Source organism: Taeniopygia guttata, chromosome 6 (assembly GCF_048771995.1).
Source record: "Taeniopygia guttata chromosome 6, bTaeGut7.mat, whole genome shotgun sequence".
NCBI lineage: Eukaryota > Metazoa > Chordata > Aves > Passeriformes > Estrildidae > Taeniopygia > Taeniopygia guttata.
In genome coordinates this window covers 3,668,969-3,694,648 of record NC_133031.1, presented here as the reverse complement: position 1 = coordinate 3,694,648, position 25,680 = coordinate 3,668,969, and the positions used below count along the sequence as shown (strand labels likewise).

Below are 25,680 nucleotides of genomic sequence, written 5' to 3'. Positions count from 1 at the left end.
CCAACATGGCGGCACCCCCGCCTGCCCTCTGCAGCGCCATCGCCACCGCCACATCGTCACTGCCGCCCCTCAGCCTCCCCCCGTTATGGCGGCTTCTTCCCCACCTCCCCTCAGCAGCGCCCCTCCTCCGCCTCCCCTCATCATGACCGCTCCCCCGCCTCCCCTCAGTATCAGCACCGCCCTTCAGGCTCCCCTCATCATGGCGGCGCCTCCGCCTCTCCTCAGCGTCAGCACCGCCCCTCAGCCTCCCCTCATCATGGCGGCCCCTCCGCCTCCCCTCAGCGTCAGCACCGCCCCTCAGCCTCCCGCGCGGGCTCCTCCCGCCCGGCGCAGCCGCGGAGCAGCAACCGGGGCTCGGAGCGCGCGGGAAGGGCGGAGGGGCGTTGCTGGCGGTCCCGGCGGTCCCGGCGGGGCGGGATGGCGCTGCCGCAGCAGTGCGAGGCCGCGTTCGGCACCGCCGACCTGTACGGTGTGCTGGGTGTGCAGCGCGGCGCGTCCGCGCAGGAGATCCGCCGCGGCTATCACCGCGCCTCGCTGCGCCTGCACCCCGACCGCGTCCCGGCCGAGCAGAAGGAGGAGGCCACGCGCCGCTTCCAGGTGAGGAGAGACGCAGGGAGAAAGGGATGGAGTGAAGAGAAGCAGGGAGAAAGGGAGGGAGGGGGGCGGTGGCAGCCACGAGTGAGACCGACCCACCACCCCACAAGTGACTGGCCCCCTGATCCGCTGTCCCACGAGTGACCGCTCCCTGAGTGACCACCCCAGTGACCAGCCCCGACCGACTGACCCCCTAGTGACCGCTCACCGAGTGACCGCTTCCCGCTGCGTCCCGCAGATCCTGGGCAAGGTGTACGCCGTGCTGAGCGACGAGAAGCAGCGCGCAGCGTACGATGAGACGGGCATGGTGGACGAGGACGCCGAGGCGCTGCAGGACGGGCGGGACTGGCTGGAGTATTGGCACCTGCTGTTCAAGGTGAGAGCGGGATGGGGCTGGGAGACAGAAGAACTTTTCGTTTTGATGTGTTTTCTCTTAAATCCTCCTGATGAGCAAGTTCTGTAACTCACAAAGCATCACCTCTTTGCTCCAGGTCACCGTGAAAGACATTGAAGACTTCCACAATAGCTACAAAAACTCGGAGGAAGAGCGGGCTGATGTGAAGGCAGCGTACATGAATTTCAAGGGCGACATGGATCGGATCATGGAGTCTGTGATGTGCGTCGACTACACAGATGAGCCCAGGATACGGGAAATGATCGAGCAAGCCATCGACGCCGGGGAGCTCCCGTCCTACAAGGCTTTTGTAAAGGAGTCAAAGCAGAAGATGATGTCCAGAAGAAAGAGGGTAGGTTGCAGCAATCGATTACCATAACCTTTAACCCTTGGCAGAAATAAGTAACACTTCTCCTTTTGAGATGTTTGTCACAGGTTTGCCGGGTTGCACGCTGTGCTGTTCACATCTGGTCACCTGTGGTCATCACCCCCCACCCCAAATCATTGTGAAAGGTTTTTCTACTTCTTTATTTCCTTATTATACACAGTTACATTACAGTTTAGCATGCCCCTACATTTATCTACAAAGCTGTGAGTTGCTGGAGTTAACAAAAACAAACAAGTGGTGAAAATACATTTTGGTTGGCTTCTGGCAGGTGTGAAACTGCTCTAGCCTAAATGGATTCTTGTATGCTTTTGTACACTTTATAGAATGTTATATGCACATCACAGTAATCTTTAAGTTATTGTAGTATCTACCAAAACAAAAAATAAACGTGTGTGGGAACAGGGATGGGGACAAACATCACATTCAACACTGTGAAAGAGCAGAAAAACTTCCTGCTCTGCTAAATGGGGGAACCAGAATGGGCTTTCCTTGCCTGATTCCTTATCTGTGGCCAAACTTGGAAACCCTTTGCACTTCCCTGCAGCTATTTGTATACAGATGCCAAAAAAAACCATTTTTAAAGTCCTGTAAGACTTGGTCAGATAACATGCAAAATACTTCTTATAAAAAAAAACTTGTTTACTCTTTTAGGCAGAAAAAGAAGCTAAAGAGGCAAAAAAGACTAAAGATGAACTGGGCCTTAGTGGAGAAAATGACTTGCAAGCGCTGATTAAAGTAAGGCTTCTTCTGTTTGTTGCAGATAATTTTGTTACTGGCTTATAATTGTGTTTTCCCTGAGGGTCTTTGATTTTGGATCCTTGCATATCTTCTGAATTCCTGAGGTTAAAACCTGGCCTTAATGTTAACTATGTGCTTTAATTTAATTAGAATCATAGTACAGTATGGATTTTATTACCTGTGTCTATTTAAAACTTTACAAGAGTTAAATATTTGGAGTACTTATGCAATAACTTCTAGTTTTCAGCAGTTTCACAGGGAGTTTTAATGATGATGCTAAACTTTCTGTAGCTTGTATTTAACATGTTTGATGTAGTCCAAGATTTTGTGTAGCTATCAGACTTCAATAGGGTAAGCTGTATTGGGAAGTTACAAAAGGTTTGAGCTTGGTTGGTGTTCTTTTCCCCCCTCCCCAGAACCGAAGCAGAGAGCGAGAAAAGGAAATGGATAACTTCTTCGCCCATCTGGAATCAAAGTATGGGAACAGTACTAAGAAAGGAGGAAAGAAGGCCTCAGCCAAGAAAAGAAAGACAGAAGGAACAACATAGACTGAAATACCAGGTTTCACTTTGTATGGAAATGTGGCTTTGGAAGAATTTTGGGTGTTTTCCGGGCTCCTGTTTCAGACTGTGTGCATTGACTGGCTCTAAGTGGGAGGAATGACATAGCATGCTTGCTGAACAGGGAAGACAAGGCATTCCTGTGCTACTGTCTCCAACCCTTTGGGTGCCCTACAGTTGAGATCCATGTGTGCTATTCACACATTTCTTCTGTAACAAACCTCCTGCTATTTTTAAAGGTCTTTGCACATCAGCTCAACAGGTCTTTTTCAGATACTCCTGTAGTTTTTATAAAGATAGTTTGGAAAATTGCTGATTTAATAAACAAGAAGGTGGGATTATTTTCAGTTTTGCGTCCTCAGTTCTCTGTATGTTTTCTAAATAAGCTATTTAAAACAAGCCAATTGTGTTGATTCTTCTGATTTCAGTCAAATAAATCCTGCACACTTCCAGGGAGGATCATGTTTCAAAGGCGTAGGAATCTCAAGGTGAACGCTTTGGGAGTTGAAGGCCCTCACAGCTTCAACAACAGCTCCTAGAGGGAAGGCAGAGGTAGATGGTCTCTCTGTTCCCTTTTACTTGTCTGCTCTCAAAAATAACCCTGATTCTGAGAAAGCAGAGCCTGTAATCGTGGTTTATAACACATGGCTTGAAGGTTACTTTTATTACACAAAATAAATAACAGTCCAGGAGCAGTCCCTGGTGTCAGCCATCTGTACAAAATAACAGAAATGGCCTTAGGAGGCAACTGCATTTTTTAAACCCACTGACTCCTCTAGGCTGTAAAACGCTACATCATGTTAACAGAAGTCTATTCAAGTTTATTTGTCTGCTTTTGTAACTCTTGTTCTACAGAAAACTCACTTGGTCCCTGAGGAATGGCACGGATACAAATGGGATGCTGATCTGCACTTTGCCTGACATAACTGACACACTGCACAGTGTTCCAGAAGAGAAACTGTGGTTTGAAATGGTTTAGTGAATAGAAGCCTCTAGTGAGCCTCAGCTTCCCTCTCTGAAAACTTAAGATTGAGCTCACAGCTGCTTTTTTTTTTTTTTTTTTAACTTCTGGAAATGCAAAGGCAGGTTAACCCAGTTATGTTTGCACATTACCTTGTTTTTGATTAAAGCATGTTTGGATCAACTGGACTTGTGAGCTTCAGTATGGATGAAAAATTATTAGCTGGTCTGGAGTGGGGAAATAGGGGAGCCACTTCATAAAAAATACTAACAAGGTTTTTTCCTATTGTGAACAGTAATTTGAGGAATAAGAAAATACAGGAAAACAGTACTCTAATTGGACTAGAAAGGAACAACTGTTTTTGTGGAGTGTCCGAACTTTGTTTAAATACAGCCAGTGCTTACCTAAGCTTGTTTTTACATTTCAGTCTGGCAGTTACTGTTTGGGAGTAAGACCTTCAACTAATCACTTATTTTGACAAGCCTGTACTTCATGCTTTCATTTGTCTTATCTGGAGCCACAAGGCCAACTCCAGCAAATGCCTCTGTCAGGTCTGTCACACATGGCAGACACAGCTCTTAAAAGCTCCAATGCTCCAGTGGCTTCTGGAACTCTACCTTGGAGTGAAGAAATCTTGTGTAATTATAGGTATTTTTACAAAGGGACACTGAGCTGTTCTGTGAAGTTACCATAAAATGTCTCACCAGGAGGATTTTGAGTACTGTCTGAAACTACTTGCAGTAAGAAGTTTCTTTTTGTCTGCTCAGCCTTCTTCAGTCACTAAGGAAGAGGTAAAAGGTTTTATAACTCAGGAAGAGGCAGTGTTGTGCTGCCCTTGGAGCTGCCAGGTCACCTGCTCTGCTGCCTTGATTCTACACACCTGTGTTCATACCTGCTGCAGCTAGCACAGCATTCATCACTTGCCTAAGTGCTTCCTTTTGCTAGTACAATATTGCTTTAAACATAAATACACTTTTAAAAATATGTAAATCACTGCATCTGTGGAAGGCTGGGTTAACCTTCGTAAGGGAAAAATGAGCAGGTCCTGCAGTACCTGCCTGTAAGGACATGAACCTGTCACCAGCCTCATGGAAAACAGCACAAGCACAGACTGAGAGTGCTTGCTGGGTTTCTTAGGAGTTGAGCTTCACTGGAATGTATTCACCCTTCCACTGGAGCATCACTTTCTCTACTGGTAGGAAATGGAATGTTTAAGTGCACCCCTTCTAATCTTTGGCAGCTGCTGCTTAGATTTATATAAAAATAACTATCTGTAAGGAAGGGTGTTGGAAAATTCTGTGTAAACAACGTTGACCTTGCTGGGAAAGAGGTGGTTCATGACTCTGGATGGATGGGTGGATGCTTCTCCATGGCACATCAGTGCCTCTGTTTGCTCTTTGTGCCTGATCCACTTCGGCCGTGGACTTTCACAGAACCGTGTGATGGAATACCTGACAAACAAGAGATCATGGACAGCCTCAAGACTTTGGGAAGGAATTACAGCTAAGTATCAAACACACTTCCTCTAGCTTAAAACTTAAGTGTCTTTTTACTCTAACACATGGCTATCAATTGCTTTATTTATAACTTCCAAAAAGGACAAAGCTTGTGCTTGCCGAGTTGCTGCATTGCAGGGAGTAACTGCATTCTTTGATTTCACTAAGTATTCATGTCTACAAAGTTTTTCTGCTATTTTAAATTGGTTTGTCAATACAGCAGTCATAAAACTTATCTTGCTTTTTTTTGGGGGGAGAGGGCAGATATTTATTTAATTTCAGTAGGAACCACTCCTTGCTTGTTTAAAAACAAGTTACTTCAGTTTTAGTAACTTGAGGTTAACAGAGGCACTATTTCTATTTAAGCTGACAACTTGGACACTGAGAGGCACTGGGGCTGATGACATTAGGCTTCCTTACTTGATTTAAATATTTGGTGGTAATAAAAAAAAAAAAATGCACCCAGCTATGCTCTGGAGTAGAGTAAGACATAGCAAGGATAACATCTGTAAAATGGCAAATTAAAGACATGGATGGAACTTTGAAAAACCTCCCCAGTGTAGATTACCTGTAGGAATATACCCCTGTAGGAAATGCATCCCTGTCCCAAAAGCCTCCTTTGTTTGATCTTACTAAACCCTGTGACTGATGAGCATACCTGAACTTGTGGATCCTCTCCTTGTCCAGGATTGATTACTATAATCAGTAACAGTGCAAGAACGGCGGCGCTGGGAATGGGGCTGGAAAAACAGCTCAAGTTATTTCTGCTTGCATGAAAAAAAAACCCAGCAAGATTATAATACAACTTAAAACTACTTAAACGTATATTTGGTAATGAGATAGATGTTGTCAAGGTCTAAGGAAAGTTTTTAAAGAAAGGTCAAATCAACTTTAGAAGTAGAAAATACACTTTTCTAATACATATTTAGTATGATCACTGGGCCAGTTGGAGGCAGTCTTTCCATTTCAGAATATTAGGCTGTTCCAAAGCAGATTTTGTAACTGCTGAGTCCAGGATGTTGAAATTATACACTGAAACCAATCAAGCAGCAATTTAAAAGCTGTGCTGATATTACAGCTTCCAAAGCTTGGATAGAAACACATTGTTAGATACAACAAGGTACCAGTAGAGTAGGAGTTCCAATAAATTAAACTGAGGGTGTTTGATACTGAAACAGATTGGACATTGATGTTAATTCTCAAAGCACCCTTTTCAGTAATTAAGGATGATCTGGTGTAATTAGCCATGCTTTACCAAGGATGTGCTGGTTGTGTTAGGCCTGGAGAAGGGATCAGGTAAGAACAGCTGCTCCTGGAGCTGCTGGTGAGTGTCTTCTTGTGTTGTGACACTGTGAGCACGGCTCGAGTTCCCTCGAGGTTTCTGCAAGGAGAGCAACAGAGTTGTGGCTTTTAATTAGAGCAGCAGTTCATTAAAAATAATTAACCCAGGAATTAAAGCTTTTTTTCCAATTGAAATTTTTGAATTATTTTATATCTAGTTATGAGGAGGGAAACATTGAATTTGCATTAGTGAGAACTAAGCAGGTAAGCGTGGGTGATGCTGTTACTCAAAACTGATACATTTTTCTGTTTGATCATCTATTTCACCTTCTGTCACAAAATAACAAATAAATTAGAACTCTTGGCCGGTGTAATTTGACCAGCAGTAATAACAACTTTAGATTATCCAGTAATAAAATGAGATTCTTGTGCCTGTTACCGTTTGTCTGTGGGGTCCTGTGGTGCTCCCACGCTCTGCCACAGTGGTGGTGGCAATGGGTGGCAGGGGGTGATTTCTGTTCAGCAGCAGTGGGGAGGGTGACATCACCTGCTCCTGTGCAGTCAGGCTGGAATGCACCAGTAAGAACACAAAAAACACACAGTTAATATGTTTGGCAGGTGGAAAGATGTAATGTCAGTTTCTTTGGCCTTCTGTAAAAGAATACCTTGGAAAAGCTTCAAACCATAATCTAGAAAATACTTTCCTAGTGCTCTCTACTTACATTTAAAAATACATTTTAATCAAGCAGAGATGTCACTATTTCTTAGATTGACTGAAGCCTGAGGAAAGGGAACAGAAACACAAAATACTGGAAGGAGAAACACCAGTTATGGAGGGACAAGGAATAAGTCTCTCAGCAGTGTGTGACAAGAAAGCAACAGACTGGACGAATTTATAGGTAAACAGCAAAACTAAAACTACAGTAATTTAGAACACATGGAATAGACAGGTCTATCAAATCCTGCATTGCTTCCTGATACTCTATGTGGTCCCTGTAAGTGACTCTATTCAGTCAGGTCATTGTGCAAAATAAAAGAAAGATATTCTAGATGTGATTGAGGGCTAGCTCACTAGGAGCCCTTTGGTCCAATAGATAACCTGTTTGAGCATTTTTATAGTCCAGTCTGGGCTAGGATAGCAACACGCAGTATGACCACCAAAAACTGCAGATTTTAAAATTTATCTTGAAAATAGGCTGCAGAAAGAGACAGCTGTGTCAAGGAAGAGATGGTGGCATTCACTTTGCTTGCAGAGGACAGACTGTGACCTATTGCTCGTCTGCAAAACTACCTGAATATGGGACTGTGTGTGATTCACTGAATCACAGCTGGCAGCACACTGAACGTCAGCTTTAATGACTCGGCTTTCTCAGGGGAGTTGTGCTTTAAGGAGCAGTCCCTCTCCTCACCCCAATAGTCCATGTCCTCCCTTCCCAGGGATGCTCTGACCCTGGTACCCTGCAGGGAGAGGCTGTTTTGGGGACCTACAGGCGCCTGCAGATGTCGTCTCCGGAGCGTGGGGTCCCGATGGGCTGCAGGGTCCGTGGTGGGGGGTTCTTCCTCCTGGTGCAGCGGGACAGGGACGAGGTGCTGAGCTCCAGGGGACGACTTGGCCACGTCCGGGTAGAGAGGAGGGAACTCGAACCGGGCCGGTTGTCGTCCAAGTCCCTAACAACAAGAAAAAATTACAAGACCAAAAGAGTGATGGGTCAGCATGACAACTGCTGTTACCAAAGTGCTCACATACAGGTGACTTTATTCATAACATACGTGGGCAGAAATTATGTGTGTTGATTTTTTAAAGTAACTATATCAATTTTCACAGAGGACAAATAAATAACCAAGCAGGAAAATAACTAATAATTAATTGTTTTCTCCAGCAGAAGAATTTATCTTACAAGGTTTTGGGTTGAATCCCTCTCAGAGTGAAAGTGCTCTACTTTATTTGCTACAGGTGATCTTACAGTGTTTTCTCCACTACAGGCAGGTTCCTTTGATGTAACTGGATCCCATGGATCACCATCAAGCCATTCAGGTTACGCTGAGAACTACTACTTGATCCTTGAGAGACACTTACCTGAAATTAAAACAAAATAAGTAAGTAAATTACTGTTTGACAGAGACATACAGATATGTATATCACTTTGGAGAAAAGTCATTCATTTCTTCCATGACATCCAGATACATACTCAGTTATATTATTTCCCCAGCTGGGGGAGCTTAGCATTTAATTTTTTTTGAATGATAGTGCTTTAATTTTTTTTAAATTTTAGAAAATGCCCTAATATTTAATATTTTTCAACCGAGCAGCTCATTTGCTGATCTTTCAACAATGACTATAATCAGAAGCTTTACAAAAATAATTTTCAGCCTATATTGACATTTTATGTCAAGAACAGATCTGCAAAGTCCTTTTCTGAGATACAGACTTATCTGGAAAAAAAACATCATATTCCATGCACCATAAGAAGAGCAAATAGAAAATAGCAGAGAAAATCCCATACATACTTGAGGTGTTTTTCTCCTCTTTTTGCTTTTGCGGCCACCTCTGGGTTTTGGGCACTACACACACAGTAAAGGGACACAAGGGACAGGCAGAGGGAAGAAATAAAGGAGAAAGAAATAAGGAAAGAGCTGAATTAAAATGGAATAAACAGGTAACACTTCGGTGCTCACCACTCTAGAAGCAGATCATCTAAAGCAGATTATACAGTTAAATTCAGTGTCTGAGAAAAAAAAATGGTTTAGAACTGCAGAGAGTTCTCCTTTCTTGCTGGATGAAATAACTATTAATGTGAAAATGGGATCCCACACACACACTCCTCAATCTCACCCTTTAATTGAAACATTGAATTGTGGAAAGAACTACATGCTGAATCAACAGCCACCTCATGGTTGTCACACACAGATATAAAACACTGCTTCAAGAAGGAAGTAAGAATTAAAACTTCCAGCTGAGAAATAACAGAACTCAAGTGTCAGAAAGGACAGCCAGCATTCACAAAAAGTCCAAACCATTTATTTATCTAAACACAACCACTCTTTCTGCTGAGGTAACACTGTGATTCATCCCCACACGAAACAACAGCTGGCTAAAAATCCTTACCAGATTTGGTGTCACCGAGGGCATCTTAGTGTGTGGCACCCGAGGTAACAGTGCTGGCAGAGGATCCAGCTGCAAAGGGCTTCTGGCATCTGCTTGCAGCGTTTCCACTGTTATGATACTTTTCTCATCATCTGTGCAAAGCAACAGAATTCCTGTCAATACTGGCACTGCTAGTCATGGACAGTGCAATGAATCAACATTTTTTTAGAGAGAGTCCCCTTGGCTGATAAGCTCTGCTAAGTTTTTTGAAGACATGTTTCACACTGTTAGCAAAATAACCTTTTTATTCCCACTGAAGAGATCATTCCCAAATACATTACTCTCCCATGGCATCTTTATAAAATTAGCTGAAATCCCCTTTTGAGCCCTCACCTTCACTGTGAATCCTTACCAGAGGCTGACCCTTCCCAGTGTCTGCAGATCAATTCTTCCATGCAGACCAGGACTTCACTCCAGACATCATCAAACACAAACGTGAGCACGGCATCCTTCATGCAGGAGTAGGGAGAGACAGGAGGAAACCCCAGTTTCTGTCTGCCAGAGGATAGTGCCATTTTCCTCCCATGCAACTCCTCCTCCCTGTAAAAATGTAAGTATTACCTGCATCAGAAACTATATTTACTTTCAGCTTTCCCAATGACCTCAATGAGAAATTACTGACTCTCCCTGGTCTCCCTGTACAGAATGATTATAAATCATACTCCATGAACAATAATTTACCCATGAGATCAAATTCATGTCAAAAAATCAAAATTAGTTGTTAGAGTGATATTTCTTCATCACATTGTTAGGCTCCAAATCTAATGACAGGACAGAATGCTGAAGACAAGAGAGTGATATTTTTTGCTGCAGCAATGTCCTCTCTAGTCTGGTGAAACCAAGAAGGATAACAATTTTACTATAATGGTTCATGCAGATAAGTGGCTTTAATTATTAAAACTAATTAAGTAGTCAGGAACTGACAGCACCCTCCAGAGTTCTTACCCAGGCCACATGTTCATACTGTATGTATACTGTGCTGAATAACGTAAAGGGGTAAAAAGATAAAAATAGTGGTAATTGTTTCTTGCAAAGCATAAAATCCACTCTAGTTCTTAAAACTACCACTGAAAAAAATCCACAATTGCACCCAACATTCCAGTACAAAACAGAAGCAGCACTCTGCTGTTGCATAACAAGAGTGAATTTGACATAGTATAAAAAATAAATGAGGTTGAAACACATATTATTACATAGGCTCTCAGTTATGAGAGAATGAATTATTCAAACCAAGCACAAAAATGGACAGCGTGAAAAATTATCACAAAAATTCCTAAACATAATTTAGTGAAAGAAATTGTCCTAGGAAATAGGTTTGGAAAATTCCCAGTGCCCAGGCAACCTCAGGTCTTTGAAAGCTCTCTAGAGAAAAGATAAATAAATTAATAAAGTATCTGTATCTTAACTGCAGGAACCCCAGGACACTATTTTAATCTTCAATACCTACACATCTCTGTGGTCAAAAGCCAAGAATTCCTCCACTATGCCTTCAGAGAGAATTACTTCCTCTTCCCCTTCATCGCTCTCTGAGGAACACGAGGTCGGAGGCTTGGAAGGGTCAGACTTTTTGTGAGTAGGAGCAACAAAAAGAGGCACCTTCTTGCCAAAAACACTAAATCTGGACAGGTGACAGTTTTCAGAAAGCAGAAATAAAGATAAGTTGTTATTCCACTTTAAATAACTGAGAGACAAGCATGGTTGTTAAGGGCGAGCAGTAGCGAGGCCAAAAAAATTATTCATTACAGTAACAACTTCTGGTCTGGATACCTCTTAATTCTTGAAATACCTGAAACTTCAGGGAAAAAATATCCAACGCTGATTAAAAAGCGTTCTAAAGCATTAAATAATAAAAGCAGCACTAGCAGTGCTTTGTAAATTTTAAAGCCTAGGCAAATTCAACAGATGATTAATAATAAAACCAGCTACAGTACACACATATTCTTATTAATATCAGCAGCAGCAAAGATATTTCTATTTACTCGCCAGTTCACTGTAGTCAGCAAAAGCACAGCTATGTGTTCTTGCTATTCTAACTGTACTCAATTCAGTTAAAAATGGAAAGAAAAAAAAAAGGAGTTTGCTGTGTTCAAAACACAGCCTAACAGGAAGGCTCACACAGCCTTCCCACCTTGGCATGTTCACGCTCAAGATGCAGAGAACAAACCTGCCTTCCCACCTTGGCATGATCCAGGCTCACTGCTGGTACTTACTCATCAGAATCCTTTTCCTGTGGTGAACTTACATCGGAGGGAGCCAAACTGCCCGAGGGGGAACTCGAGTACCATCCATACCCTTCATCTGTGGGGGCCACCACCTGCTTCCCCACCACCCTGCCACGGCAAAAGCAAAGGAGAAATACAGCAGAAAACCTTGGCAGTACGATTATCGAAGGGTGTAAGAATAGCAGCAAATCCTAAAAGTTCTCCTGGGAAGATTTCCTGGTGACACTCAGTTTTCTAAGGGAATTCTGCTCTGCAAGTCAGTTGAGATAGCAACAAACCTTTCTCAAAGAACCACATGTGGGGTAAGAGGATGTTTATTAATGACAGGCAGGCACATCACCAGAGTGATCTTTTTTCCTCTGTCTACTGCATAAGGGCATAAACCCACCCTGCCCCCTGTTTTAAAAGCAGCTGTGTGCATCCCTAGCCTTGTGAAGGTACCAGCACCAGATCATTAATAAAATACCTGAGATGAGGAAAGCTGGAGGACCACTGGTGGCATTCTTCCCGCAGTCCCTCAACATGAACATTCTCTTTCTGCTCATATAGAAGCTCATCAATTTGTCTGAACATCTGCTGAACTTGGTGTGTGGCAGCTTTGTCAAATTCCTGGAGAGGAAAGAAAATACCTCGTGAATAGCATTTGCAGGGTTTTTTTAATTGATCTTTTAAAACATAATTGGAAAACGCAACTATTTGTTTAAAGCTTAGCAGGACTGCAGAAAAAGATTTTAACTTTAAATTATTTTCTCCCAGAGATGATGTGGCCTGCTCTTAAGACGGTTGGCAGCCACATAAAAACCTTACATTGACACAGCAGAAAAAACTGTTAGAACATTTTGAAATATCCATATTATGATATTAAGCTACAAGACTTAAAGGAATCAGAACAGAAAGGATAAAATTCAGTGATATTTTAATGCAATAGAGGATTTGTTGCTTCCGGTGTCCATAAACAATAGCAACACAAAAAGCAATGCAGGCTGGTGGGAAACACTGACCCCGAGGGATGGTCAGGCCCTTTGTTACATGTGATAGAAAATGGGGTCAGTTCTGGGGTAATTTACATCTAAACAGCTCCATCTCACCTCCCAGAAGGCAACACCACGCTAGGCTTTGATGGAAGGATAATAAATCAAACATTTCTAAATGAAAATCATGTTTTAGGAGCTTACTCTATTATGAGAAACATGCAAGGACGCAGAAGTTTGATAAACACACGCCAAGTATCTGAAAGTCATCCAGCCATGGCTGGAGTTCCACAATAACAGCATTTATAGATACAATTGTGCACTAAATGATTTACATTTCCAGCATTTTTAGTGGAAATGCAGAATATTAACAGAATAGTATGAGGCTAATGTGTTTTAAACTGAAAGATGGAAAGCAGTAAAAAATATATTCTTTCTATAATCACTACCATGATTTTTTGACAGATCCAATCATTTTTGTTCTAACATGTCTTTGCAGTGGTATTTCAAGTGTCTTTCTGTGCTCGATTTGGCTTGGATGATTATGTTCTACTCACGTCATAGCCCCAGGAGAAGACTGAGCTGTCTTCTGTGGAGGTGTCAGCCCAGCCCTGACTAGCAGTCCGTGGATCCCCATGATCATCCGATCCCTTATGGATTCCCGACTCCCTGAAACGCGCACATCGAGCCAAAAGCAAAACCAAAAAGAAAGCAAAACAGCCCACAATAAACAATGAGAGATCGAGTGTCAGTAAACAAAGCCCAGCTGGATCAGAACAGCTGGATCAGAGGTGTCAGGACAAGTACCTGGAGGTCTGGGCGAGGTGTTCAGCCGTGGGTGTGGCTGAGCACACCTGAGCCCCTGGCTCTGGCGGTGGGTGATGCCTCAGGGCATGTCTTGGGAGTCCTTGTCTGAAAAAACAGCATTGGGACTTGGCACAACTTACAAGAATAATCATTGACCGAGTTCCCAATAAGTTTGATAGGTTTTTCTTTCCTGCTTCTCAAGGACTGTGCACACATTTATGACTATTACAAAGCTAATTCTTGTCACCAAAGCTCTAGGTTTAAGGTGTCAAAACTAACTCTAGGATAAATATGGAGTTAAAGGTCTTGGCTTCAAAATCAGTTCGACTTAAGCCTAACATGCTGTGAATTGGCCTACAGCTCCCTAAAAGCAGAGACAACGCCATTATCCCTGTAGGTTAATTTAATTGAATTAAATAGAACAACAGTAAACGAGCCGAGTAAGTCAGAACTGACTCAACTCTTGGGTCAGGAGAAAAAAGCCAGTTACAGGGATTTAATCGCGTTCTGTCACACCGGTGTCTGCTCGAGCCCGGTGCTCAGGAATCCCGGGAGCCATCTCCCGTCGGGGACATGGGGTGACGGGGCCGTCACGGGGCCCTGCCTGGCGCTGGGGGGAGCGCGGGCGGCAGGCCCGGGAGCGGGCCCGGGGGGATCGCGACCGGGACCGCGATGGGGCTCGGGGCCGTGCCGGGCCCCGGGGCAGCGGCAGCCACTCACGCCTGCACCGGTTTCCGCGCGTATCGCGATATCATCCTCAGCGCCGCCGCCCCGCCGCCGCCATCGCGCCGCTCCTCCCCGGGGGCGGAGCGCGGCCCCGGCGCGATGGAGGCGCTGCGGCGGCCGGCGCTGCCCGAGGACGCGGTGCGATACCGCCTGTTCGCGGCGGCGGCGGCGGGCCCGGGCGGCGAGGCGCTGCTGCGGCGCTGCGCTGAGCTGGCCCTGCTGCGCTTCGCCCCGCTCCTGGCCTCCTACGTGTGGCAGCGGCAGCCGTTCCGCCTGCGCTACGTGCCGCGCCGCGGTGAGCCGGGAGCGGGCCGGGAGGCGCGGCGGGAGGAGCGCCCGGAGCGGCGGCACTGGGAGGGGGACCCTGGAGCGTGTGAGGGGAACCGGGAGCGTGTGAGGGGAACCGGGAGTTTGTGAGGGGAACCGGGAGCGTGTGAGGGGAACCGGGAGCGTGTGAGGGGAACAGGGAGCGTGTGAGGGGGACCCGACGGCGGGAACCGGGAGCGTGTGACGGCGAACCGGGAGCGTGTGAGGGGAACCGAGGGAGTATGAGGGGGAACCCGGCGGCCGGGAACTGGCATCATTTGAGAGGGACCCAGCGGGCTCGAACCGGCAGCGTGTGAGGGGGCGGGAACGTGTGAGGGGTTCCCGGCGGTCGGGAACCGACGGTATGTGAGGGGAATCCGGCGGGATCGAACCGGGAGCGTGTGAGGGGAACTGCGGGCATCTGAGGGGGATACGGTGGCCAGAACCGAGAGCGTGTGAGGCGGACCCGACGGCCGGGGAAGGGGAGCCTCTGAGGGGGAACCGGGAGCGTGTGTGGGGGGAGCGTGTGAGGGGAACCGGGAGCGTGTGAGGGAGAACGCGGCGGCTCCACAGACTCCTCTCAGTGTCACGGCACGGGTTAACCCAGTGAGGCATCTGGTGCCACCTCCCCGCTGCAGCAGCGTCATCGCAGAGCACAGGACTCAAGATTCCTCGGCAGGGTCTGGAATATCCCCAGGGAGGGAGACTCCGCAGCCTGTGTGGACAATCTGTTCCTGTGCAGGGGCTGCTGAGCCGCCTCTCCTCTCTGTGCCCCGTCCAGGTGAGACCCCGGCGCACATCGGCGGCACCACCGTGTTCGGGGATAACGTGGAGGATGAGTGGTTCATTGTGTACCTGCTCCGGGAGATCACCAGGGAGTTCCCGGGGCTGGCAGCCAGGTAAGGCGGGTCCTGGTGAAGTGCTTTAGTGGGAGGGCTGTGAAGGGGCAGTGCCTACACTTTGAACGTCCTGTCTTAACATTCCTCATCCTTGGAGCTGTTTCCCCATCCCATTCACGTTTGAGGAATCCAAGGGCAGTTGGATGGGGCTTGGAGCAGTCTGGGCTAGTGGAAGGTGTGCCTGCCTGTGGCAGGGGTGTTGGAACCAGATGATCTTCAAGGTCCCTTCTAACCTAGGCCTTTCTATGGGCCTATGAATATTGAAAATCCCCAGCAGACATGGATTCAGAAGTGTGTTGTTGTGCTCTGCAAAGCTTTTCCTGCTAAAAAACCAATTTCTTCTTGGCCAGGATTGATGACAACGATGGAGAGTTTCTCTTGATAGAAGCTGCTGATTTTCTCCCAAAGTGGCTGAATCCTGAGAACAGTGAAAACAGGGTGAGTAAAACTTGTGTACAATTGGCAAGGGGGCCACAGCGGCCTTTTATGTAGCAGCTGGAGTTTCTCTTGCACTTCTAGCCAAGTGGTCTGACTGCCTCTGAAAATCCAGAGTGCTGTCTGTCCCTTACTGTTGCTCCCTTCAGGAGCACTCCTGTATCCACCTGAACTTTCTAGATCTTCTAGAACCACTTGGATGATTTTTTTTACCATGTTCTGGAGTGTTTAGGCAAGAGGATTTGGTGCCCTCAGAGAGGGAATGCTCAGGGCTGGAGTGTTGCTATCTCTGTAAGGACACAGGCTTTGTCTGGTACAGGTGAAATAATGAAACACCTTCACCTGGGTATGGATGGTTGCTAATGGCAGTGGATTAAAACGGAAATAATTAATTTGGCCATTAGCAAAATATTGTTTAATTATTTTTCCCCTACTCCAAGTTCCTAAAAAGGGATGGAACACAACCCAAAAATTGATTGGAAGTGTGTACCTGGACTGCCAGGCTCATGTTTTCCTTTTGTTAGAGGGAACAGACAGAGTGAGGGAATTGAGAAGTTTGCAATCAGGGCATTTCTTAGGATCAGGAACCAGCAGAGGTCGCATGTAGCACCCGAAGTAATGCTTTTTAATCCCGGTGATGTTCTGAAGCAGTTAGGTTATGCAGGTTCTCCTGAAGCACTTCTCTAGTTGAAGAGAAACTTGGTATTATTGTTATTAAGAAAACAAGATATCTTTGATGAAACTTGTTACAGTTAAAATAGGGATTTTTACTGGTTGGATCCTGGTCTCTGGCATCCCAAATAACTTTTGTAAAAAGGCTGTGCTGCTCCTTGTATTGGTTCTCTATTTGTACTGTATATTCTCTGTATTCAGGCAGATGCATTTGTATATGAAATGAAATTTCCCATCCCTCTGTGTGTGTGAGTGCTCTTACCCTGTGTGATGAGAGCACTGCTGCCTGCCAGGTGTTCTTTTACAAAGGAGAGCTGCACATCATTCCGCTGTCGGAGCCTTCGGAGCAGGACTGCCCCCTCTCTGCTCCCTGTCCCACGGTGCCGCAGGCGCTGGCGCTGTTATCCACCCGCTCCGAGGAGTTCCTGGCTGCAGAGCCCATCAGAGCTGCGCTGTACAAACGCATCCAAGGGTACGTGGGGGCTGCATGTCGGTCCTCTGCAACAGTGGGGTCTGCTTCTCTGCTCTCTGGGCTTTAAACATTTCCCCAGCAGATGTGCTAAAGCTGGTTCCTTTTCAGAAACCAGCAGCTAGAGGTTTTTCTGTGGCACTCTTGGAAAGAGGGGGATCGGTGTCCTGTAGGCTGTGATCTGGGGATCTGAAACTGGTTCACTGCTGGAATTCCACGCCTAACAATGACAAGCGTTACTCTTCCTTCACATCCTTCTTAGACTGAAAAATCTGAAAATTCCATGATTTTTAGAAGCCCTGTGCACAAGGAAAAAGAGGATTTGACCTAAAATGTAGAACCAGCAGAACTGTCATAGCTTCAGTTTGTCGCAACTGTGGTCAGCCCTGTGCTTTATTTTTTTTTGCAAGGACTTTTTGCAGTGTAACTTTCCCAGAGTATGGTGATGAATACTGCATAGCTGGATATGTTGGTTAAGTTCACAGGGACTCATCTTACTCATGTGGGGGATTAAATTTTCTTAGCCATGTACACTTATATAAATATGTATTATAGAATCAGACTCTCTAGGCATTAGATTAGCCAAGTTTTAACTCCAGAGTGATCCTCTGACCCATGCTGCAGGTAAATATTAAAGTGAAGTGGGCCTCATGGTACAGAAGGAGGGGTTACCTCTCAGTACCTTCCCACGCTCTGTTGCCGCTCAGGTATCCCGAGCAGATCCAGGCCTCGCTGCACCGAGCCCGCTGCTTCCTCCCGGCTGGAATCGTGGCCGTGCTGAGGCTGCGCCCGTCCCTGGTGGCTGCGGCAGTCCAGGCCTTCTACCTGCGGGATGCGAGCGATTTACGGGCCTGTCGGCGCCCCTTCAGAGCCTTCCCTGCCGAGCAGCGAGTGATGGCCCTGGTAAGTGCCCTCTGGAGCCGCTGATGGCCCTGCTGTGTGCTCCTCTAAAGCCTGTGATACCCTGGCATGTGCTCTTCTAACTCACTTAATTCCCTTCTGTCACTGACAGGGGTTCTGTGGCCAGTGGTATAAGCACAGAGAATTAACTTAAAAACTGCCAGTTTTCTGTTGGTTTTTTTCCCCTTCTGGCTCTAGGGATGAATTTTCAGGTCATTGCATTAATAGCTCCTCTGGATTGATGTGCCTGGACTTTGAAGGGGCTGATCATGAGAGAATTGTTTCTGAAACCAGAGGTTGTGATAACAATTCCTCTGTGAAGTGCCTGCTGAGTAAATTGATCTCCTTGTGTGATCAGAGCAGTTTGACAGCACTGCCAGCCAACTTGAGGAGTTGCTCCTAACCAGTGGTTCTCTTCAAGGCCTTCCACCTTCTCAGCTGTGCTCTCCCAGCTCTGTGAAAGCTTTTATGAAGTGTTTTATGGGCACTCTCCAAGCACTATTGTATCTGATTCATTTTGTTACAGAGTTATACCACAGAAGTCCTGAAAAAAAGCTTTAGAGTCAAATTTTGTACTTCTAAACTGTTGCCAAAATCTGTTAATCAAATTTAATTTTACATACACCTTGTTGATGCAAATACAGAATATCAAGGATTTTTCCTAATGTATTTCGAGTGACAAAAGTTCATATTTACTTGGGTATTTCAATTTGGGACATACTTTGTAAGGCCTGAAAAACAATTTATCAGAAAAATCTCTCTAAGTCACATTTTGAATGCAGTCTCAAATGTTGCCTGTAGTATAGGTGCCTTCAAACACACTCTGGTGAGCCTGGAGGGAGTTTGCTGCCTGTCCCCAGCAGAGTCAGGCTGCAGGGAGTGTTTGTTTCTGCTCTGGCTGTTTCAGGTGACTTTCACTCGGTGTTTATATGCACAGCTGGCACAGCAGAAGTTTGTTCCAGACAGACGCAGTGGATACACCCTGCCCACCCCATCTCATCCTCAGTACAGAGCCTACGAGCTGGGCATGAAGCTGGTAATGAGTTTTGAGCTATTTTGGACCTGGTATGCCAGGGAATGAGTCGTTGGCTGGAAGTTGCCTGCTTGTCCAGAGAAATGTGAGCAAAGTCCACACACCTGGAGAACCTCTTGTTGTTGCATCTTTTATCTACAGGCTCATGGCTTTGAAATTTTGTGCTCCAAGAGCAGTAAAGTAGCTCCTGATGCCAAGAGAAGTGTGTTAAGCAGTCCTCTGTGGGAGAGATTCCTCAGGAGCTTGAAGGAGAAAGATTATTTCAAGGTGAAGCAGTGTGTGCTTTTAAACATTGCAGGGAAAATAAACTTTAACCCTTGAACTTGTGGAAGGAGTTGCAGCGGGGCAAGAACTTGAATCCGTATCTTTGTGTAAAAATGAATGAATGTCTTTAAAGAGGACATGTGCAGTTTGTTCCTCTTTGAAAGTAATTTATTTTGGAAATTAAAAATGAAAAAGCAAGATTTGGGGATTGATTCATTCATCTAAAGAAAGGGGAGAAATACACTTGAATGAAGAGATCCACCATATATGATTGTGTGAGGTGTAACTGATTTCACTGGTTTACATTTCATTTCCACGCCTCTAGAATTAAATATTGTTCAAGATCCATGCATAAAACCATAGACCTATTTGAGCCCATGCAAGTGTAATTTTTATGTCTGTGTGGTTTTTGTGAGTTCTGGGGATTTTTTTTGGTGAGGTTTTGTGGTTTTGTTTTATTTTTTTTGACATGCCTTTGACTACTTATTTGGAGTTAATAAATTGGACATAAATTGACTACTTACCTGAAGGCTATAAAATCGGACAACTCTATTGAAATTCTTAGGTTAATACACTTTAATATACTTCAAATATAGGAATGCCCCTTTGCTGTATTGAGTTCCAAGTGTACATGGCAAAGAGGTTTTACTTGTTTTGGTTCTCTGAGCATTTCTGTGTGATAACAGCCATCCTTAGGAAGCCTGTAAAGAGGAAGGGCAGGGTTTGGATTCATGCCTGTGACTTGCATTAAACAGGGAGAAATGGAAGGATCAGCAAAGTACCTGGAGCTGTTGCACATGGCGGAAGATCACTTCCAGCGATTTGTTTCCGTGCCAGAAGGGTAAGAGCGACTTGAGATTCATGAGTGCCACATACCCTACAAATCAATTATTGACCTTTGAAATCCTTGTTACAAAAACTGAACCCTTTTCTCCATTGTACATTTAACATGGGAGCTGTGGCCAGCACACACAAGTACTAATTCCTCAGAATACTCCACTAGGAGAAGTTCTGGCTTGAGCAACTCCTTATCTTGGTTTTGTGAAATGCTGAGCTCTTCCAAGTGGTTTCCAAGTGGTGACTGAAAAGCATCACTTGCTTGTTGACTGTAGAAAGTGTATAAAAGCTTAATTGAAAAGCAGTCCCAGTGAATAATAAATACAGGGTAATCTGTCTCCTTTGCTCAATGGGCTGGCTGTGGATTTCTCTGGGAGATCAAATCCAAAAAATTAATCACTACAAGAATATCTGAGGCTTTGCCAGCTCATAATACCTTGACTGTTAGTTTTTTTTTTTGCGTTTCCAGTCTGTGCTATTTGGGATCTGGCAATCTTAATATTTACCAAGGCAAAATAAATGTAAAGAAAAAGAGCCATGACAAATGGGCTTTGGAGCCATCAGCTGGAAATTGCAGGGACTGCCTGTGTCCTGTTTTGGCCAATACTCTGGGTGGTACTCTGGTACTTCCCCAGGTTCATTTCCCTTTTTGATGTGTTTACAGAGAAGGAAAAACTAAGAACTTGATTGCAAACCTGAATGCAAAGCATGTGATCCCATTGATTCCACTTCAGTAAATTGAATTATTTTCTTCTAGCTCTGATGAAGTGAGCCCAGGTGATGAAATCCTGACACTGCTACAGACAACATCCATTGATCTGAAGGAATTTGAGAGAGAAGCAGCTTGTCTTCCTCCAGAGGATGGTGAGCTGGCTGGGGGGAATTACTGCTGTTATTTGTGGCAGGGGAGAGGGGGAATGTTGACAATGCTGAAAGGAGAGCAAATTCAGCCTTCATTACCGAATTGGCTCTCCCAATTTAGAGGAAGCCTTTCTTCCTCCACTTAGTGGCCAGAGGATTCTCAGTGGCTAGAATGGTATCTCTTAGTTTGAACTCTTCAAAGCAGAGTCTAAAAGTAGTGAAAAGAAATCTCCACTCTGTTCTTCTTAGCCTCTCTCTGCCTTATGCCGTGTGTGACCCAGGATCAGCACAAAAACAACTGCAAAACTGAGCTGCAAAGTGGTTGTAGTCCTGTCAGTCAGCTGGTTTGGGCCCTGTGGGCCAGCAGGCTTGTGCAGAGTCCCAAATCTGTCCTGTGTTCTTTCAGATGACAGCTGGCTGGATATTGCACCAGATGCTCTGGATCAGATGCTGCAGGAGGCAAGAAATGAGTCCCTTCCTTCCACAAATGAGGAAGAGCAAAAATATGACTTGGAAACAGTTGCTGAGAGCATGAAGGCTTTTGTGTCCAAAGTCTCCACGCACGAAGGAGCAGAAATGCCATGGTAGTAGCACTTTGAGTTTGGGGTCTGGTGTGGGATGTTGCACTCTGCTGCAGCCCTGTGGTTGATTCTGTGATGCAGAGAATCAGAGTTTGAAGGTGTTGTGCTGAGCAGGGCCTGAAGCAGAGCCATAGCAGGGAACATGCACTTGCTTTAAATCAGCTTGGTATCACTGTGACACCGGTGCAGGATCAAGTGCTGCAAGCTGAGCTGCTCTCTGTCACTCAGTTTGATTTTGTGGCCTTCAAATGTTTTCTCTTTTATGCCAAGAATTCTTCCACTCACTGTTTCATGTCTAATCCATACAGGCTTCAAACTTCTGAGGACTTCTAAATTCAAATGTCCCAACTTCGGTCCTGGCTTGAGAGAAATCAATATGGTTTGTGCCTGTGTCAGGCTTATGCTGTATAAAAGCTTTGTTTCTAAAAAAATATTTTTATATTTCAGGTCATCTGATGAATCCCATGTTACCTTTGACGTGGATTCTTTTACAAAAGCACTGGACAGAATTTTAGGTGAGATTGCTACTTTATTTGAAATAAATCCCTGCCCTGATTTCTTTGCTGTTGTACTGACACAAAATAATGTCCAGGGGCGGACTCGGAGGAGCTGGATTCTGATGATCTGGATGAAGAGGAGGAGTTTGGTTTCTCAGATGGGGATGATGCAGACCTGGCTGCTGGGGATCAAAGGCAGGAGCAGAAGGTGTCTCCTGAGGAGCTTGTGGGCAGTCTCAAGGCGTACATGAAGGAGATGGACCGTGAGCTGGCCCAGACCAACGTTGGGAAAAGTTTTACCACCCAAAAGAGAGGGGTGAGTGTGCCCTGAGCTCTGGTTTGGAGCAGTAATTTCCGAACAGGAAATGTGTTGCAAGTGGCCATTCTGAGTAATGTGATCAGAACCTTCCCCTGTGCAAGCAAAGTGTGCTGTACCTGCGCCATAATATGTTTTTTCAAACAAAAACTTACCTAAGCTTTGAATTCACCCATCTTTTCCAAGACTTAGTTCCGTTTCCCTGTTTTTAGTAGTAGGGCAAGCAGCTGCAGCTTCACTTGTGAGTTCCTGTAGTCGTTTTCTCCCATAGGAAGCTGAGCCAGGACTCAGGAACACTTTCTGTCCTTCTCTTGGAGTCTAATCTGGGTAATGGACAGTGGGGATTTTTAGCTGGCATGAGCATTTGGTGGCTGAATTCCTGTCTGTCAAGACTCTGGAGTGTACTGGACTTTGTTGGCTGCAGAATTGTTGCAGCCAATTTCTCCTGTGATTTGCCTTTTCTCCTGTGATTTGCCTTTTTTTCCATTCAATCTGCTGATGCAATTTGAAAACCTTTCTCTTTGTACTCGCTGCAGGCAAGTTCTGTTGAAGCAGCCCCGTCTGAGAGTGCTGGCCCTGACTGTGGAGCTGAGGATGCTGAGCTGACCCCTGTGGATGTGGACATGAACCTGGTGGCAAACCTGCTCGAGTCCTACAGTGCCCAGGCTGGCCTGGCAGGACCCACCTCGAACATTTTACAGAGCCTGGGGGTGAATTTGCCTGAGAACACAGAGCTCACTGGCAGCTGAGCCATGCAGGGAGAGGCTTTGGACAAGACATGGCTGGTGGGGAGATGAAGCACAGACAGACGGGCAGGATGTGGAAGAAGAGGCCAAAGGTTTTAATTTAGAGCATTCTGTTCATTATGTGTCACTTCAGCAAAGTGAATTTACCTGCAAAAGCCTTCTGTTTGGACACTGTCTTGGATGGAAATGAGATTTTCCCAGTGCTAACACATTTTTAGAAAACTGAAACATTATGTTGAATTAATTACTCAAATGAGGTTGTCTTTTATACCAAAACCACTCTTCCATTTTTCCAATCAGTGATCCAATTTGCCACATTTCTAAAATGTCCTTTCACCCATTGCTGAGTGGGTTCAATATCTGGGAAGCAGTTCCTGTTCTGAAAATGCTGCTGCCTTCAGGGAGAGGTGGGGAAATACCACATTGCAGGAAGAGTCTCGTGGATTTGGGAACACTGGTGAAATGTTGGGCAGACATTTAATCCTTCCCAAGGGCACGATGCTGCATTGTAAGAACTTCTGACAATTACTGTAAGAGCCTGTTGCTTGTTAAGCACAAGGATTTGAACAGTAATTGGATCAAATGTGTAAATACTGGCCAGAAGCATTTTTAAAATTTATTTCAATAAAAACAGAAATACAGCTTGAGTACTGATTTTTTTTCAAAGGTATGCATAACTTCCTCAGTGCGGTATCAGTTCTTGGAGTGAAAGCTTTTTCATCCTTGGTCATTTTCTGAATGAATTCCATTATTGCTGAACGTTGGTGTCATGCCAGCAGTAGCTGTATGTGAGTCCAGGCTAAACTGTTTGGGTTTTTTTCAGTGTAAATGTGGCTAGAAGGCATGCAGCATGTTCCTTCATGAATGAAAAATCTATTTTAAATATGCCAACTTTTGTTTCAGCAAGATAAATTTGAAATTACATCATAATTCTTGGTTACAGACACCAACAAAGCAGTCCTGCCAGGTCTAAATCAGCTTCTCAATTTATCTTTTTTTTTTTCTTTCATTCAGCAGTTAATGAGTTTTCCTCCACTGATGTTGTGTAATTTACTTTGTCAGCAGTTCAGGGAGAGTACTAGCAGGTTGGGCAGGGATTAGAGATGGACAGCAAGAGCTTGGAAGTGCGAAGAAGGTTCTGCTAAATTTCAAGGAATTTGGACTGCTCAAAGGTGAGAGACTCAGACAAATCTATGGTGGGAAAATGGGGTTAACAGAGGTTTTTTAGTTTAGACAAGGATAATGAGCAGTTGGTGGTGGAAAACAGAGGTACTTAAACCTTGGGAAGGGTTTGTGTTTCACCAGGGAAGGTAATCAACACATAAAATTCTCCACTGTTGAGTAGTTAGATCAAGTTTAGATACTTTAAAACATAACTGAGTTTAAGAACATGATCACATTTAACTGCTGTGTGGCCCGTGCCATACAAAAGGTCCAAATAGATGGAAGGACTCTTCTAGTGCACAAGGAGAACTGCTAAGCTGAGATTCAGAACAAAGCTGGTCTTTGGAAACACTCCAGCTGAGGTTCAGAACAAAGCTGGTCTTTGGAAACACTCCAGGTGAGGTTCAGAAAAAAGCTGCTCTTTTGGAAACACTCCAGCTGAGGTTGCTGCTTGGATAATCTCACTTTTCCATCAGTGGGACTGGGATTTCTCTGGGGCTGTGCTTATCCCAGCTATGTACAGGCTCTGGAAGTGCTCCCAGGAGGTTTTGTCATGGAAGAAGAAGCATTTCCATGCTGCCTCTTCCACTGCTTTGAGGTAACACACAAGGCGTCTCTGCTTTTAATTTTGAGAGTGTTTTTAGTGAAGGAAGCCTGATGGAATTAGGGAAGACAAGTGTGGTGTGGTTCTCTTTCAATGGATTTCTATTGAAGTATATTCTGAAGTTGTTTAACTGGTTAATTTTCACTTATTGTGTGTATTTCAACTGGGGGAATCCCCATTCACCTGCAATACCAAGGGTATCAATTGCAAGAAACTGCCTTGGCCATTATTTCAGGGATCTCAATGGATGTGGAATCCTCATTTTCTTTCTTAAACAGAACAGGGAACACCCTTTATGATGTGATTTTATTGGTTTGAAATGAGAGCAAACCTTCAATTTTCATAATCTTTTAAGTTTAAATTTATAAGGAATCTCGGTTGTGCCTTATTTTTTAGGGTTTAAATCGGTAGAAATCCCCACTGATTTCATAATTTGAGGGATTTATATTGAGGGGCAGAAAAAGGGCTGGGAAAAAAGCAACAAAAAAGAGCAGGGGGTGGGAAAGAAAAAGGTGGCAAAAAAGGGCAGCAGAAAAATAGGGTGGGGAAAAAAGGGTGGCAAAAAAATGGTGGGGGGGAAAAAGGTGTAAAAGGGAGAGGGAAGGGTGGGGAAAAAAGGGCAGAAAAAAGCAGGAAAAATGGGGCAAAAAAAGGCAGCAGAAAAAGATGGGGGAGAGTGAACAATGGAGATGGAGTAACAGTGAAAAGGTGACATTTAAGAAGCAGGAAAGCCGTAGAGAGGTGAGGAGAAAAGGGTGCGAAACATGAGCAGAAAAAGGATGGGAAATGTGAGGGAATAAGAATGGGAATCTC

General features: G+C 44.9%; 3 protein-coding genes across 4 annotated transcripts; 2 read left to right on the top strand and 1 right to left on the bottom strand.

The window, feature by feature from the left end:
• Positions 1-317: 317 nt before the first annotated feature.
• On the top strand, positions 318-3,021 carry DNAJC9 (DnaJ heat shock protein family (Hsp40) member C9). Its single transcript, XM_002186560.6, has 5 exons — positions 318-597; positions 833-970; positions 1,086-1,340; positions 2,028-2,111; positions 2,531-3,021. The coding sequence occupies exons 1-5, from the start codon at positions 418-420 to the stop codon at positions 2,660-2,662; spliced, it is 789 nt and encodes a 262-aa protein (XP_002186596.4). The 5' UTR covers positions 318-417; the 3' UTR covers positions 2,663-3,021.
• On the bottom strand, positions 1,493-14,394 carry FAM149B1 (family with sequence similarity 149 member B1). 2 transcript variants are annotated; one of them, XM_030275711.4, is made up of 15 exons: positions 14,278-14,394; positions 13,558-13,662; positions 13,308-13,419; positions 12,246-12,388; positions 11,768-11,887; positions 11,005-11,175; positions 9,910-10,097; positions 9,519-9,649; positions 8,921-8,974; positions 8,377-8,489; positions 7,901-8,080; positions 6,852-6,978; positions 6,387-6,512; positions 5,790-5,871; positions 1,493-5,086 (listed from the first exon to the last, which is right to left on the bottom strand). In XM_030275711.4, the coding sequence occupies exons 1-15, from the start codon at positions 14,310-14,312 to the stop codon at positions 5,013-5,015; spliced, it is 1,761 nt and encodes a 586-aa protein (XP_030131571.4). In that variant the 5' UTR covers positions 14,313-14,394; the 3' UTR covers positions 1,493-5,012. The 2 variants fall into 2 exon arrangements, with proteins under 2 accessions (XP_030131571.4, XP_030131572.4); XM_030275712.4 differs by lacking the exon at positions 8,921-8,974.
• Positions 14,383-23,740, top strand: ECD (ecdysoneless cell cycle regulator). Its single transcript, XM_030275710.4, has 13 exons — positions 14,383-14,578; positions 15,371-15,488; positions 15,839-15,926; positions 16,889-17,067; positions 17,772-17,967; positions 18,872-19,000; positions 19,139-19,264; positions 20,017-20,102; positions 20,856-20,962; positions 21,366-21,543; positions 21,988-22,055; positions 22,133-22,353; positions 22,890-23,740. The coding sequence occupies exons 1-13, from the start codon at positions 14,383-14,385 to the stop codon at positions 23,100-23,102; spliced, it is 1,905 nt and encodes a 634-aa protein (XP_030131570.4). The 3' UTR covers positions 23,103-23,740.
• The last annotated feature ends 1,940 nt before the right edge of the window (positions 23,741-25,680 follow it).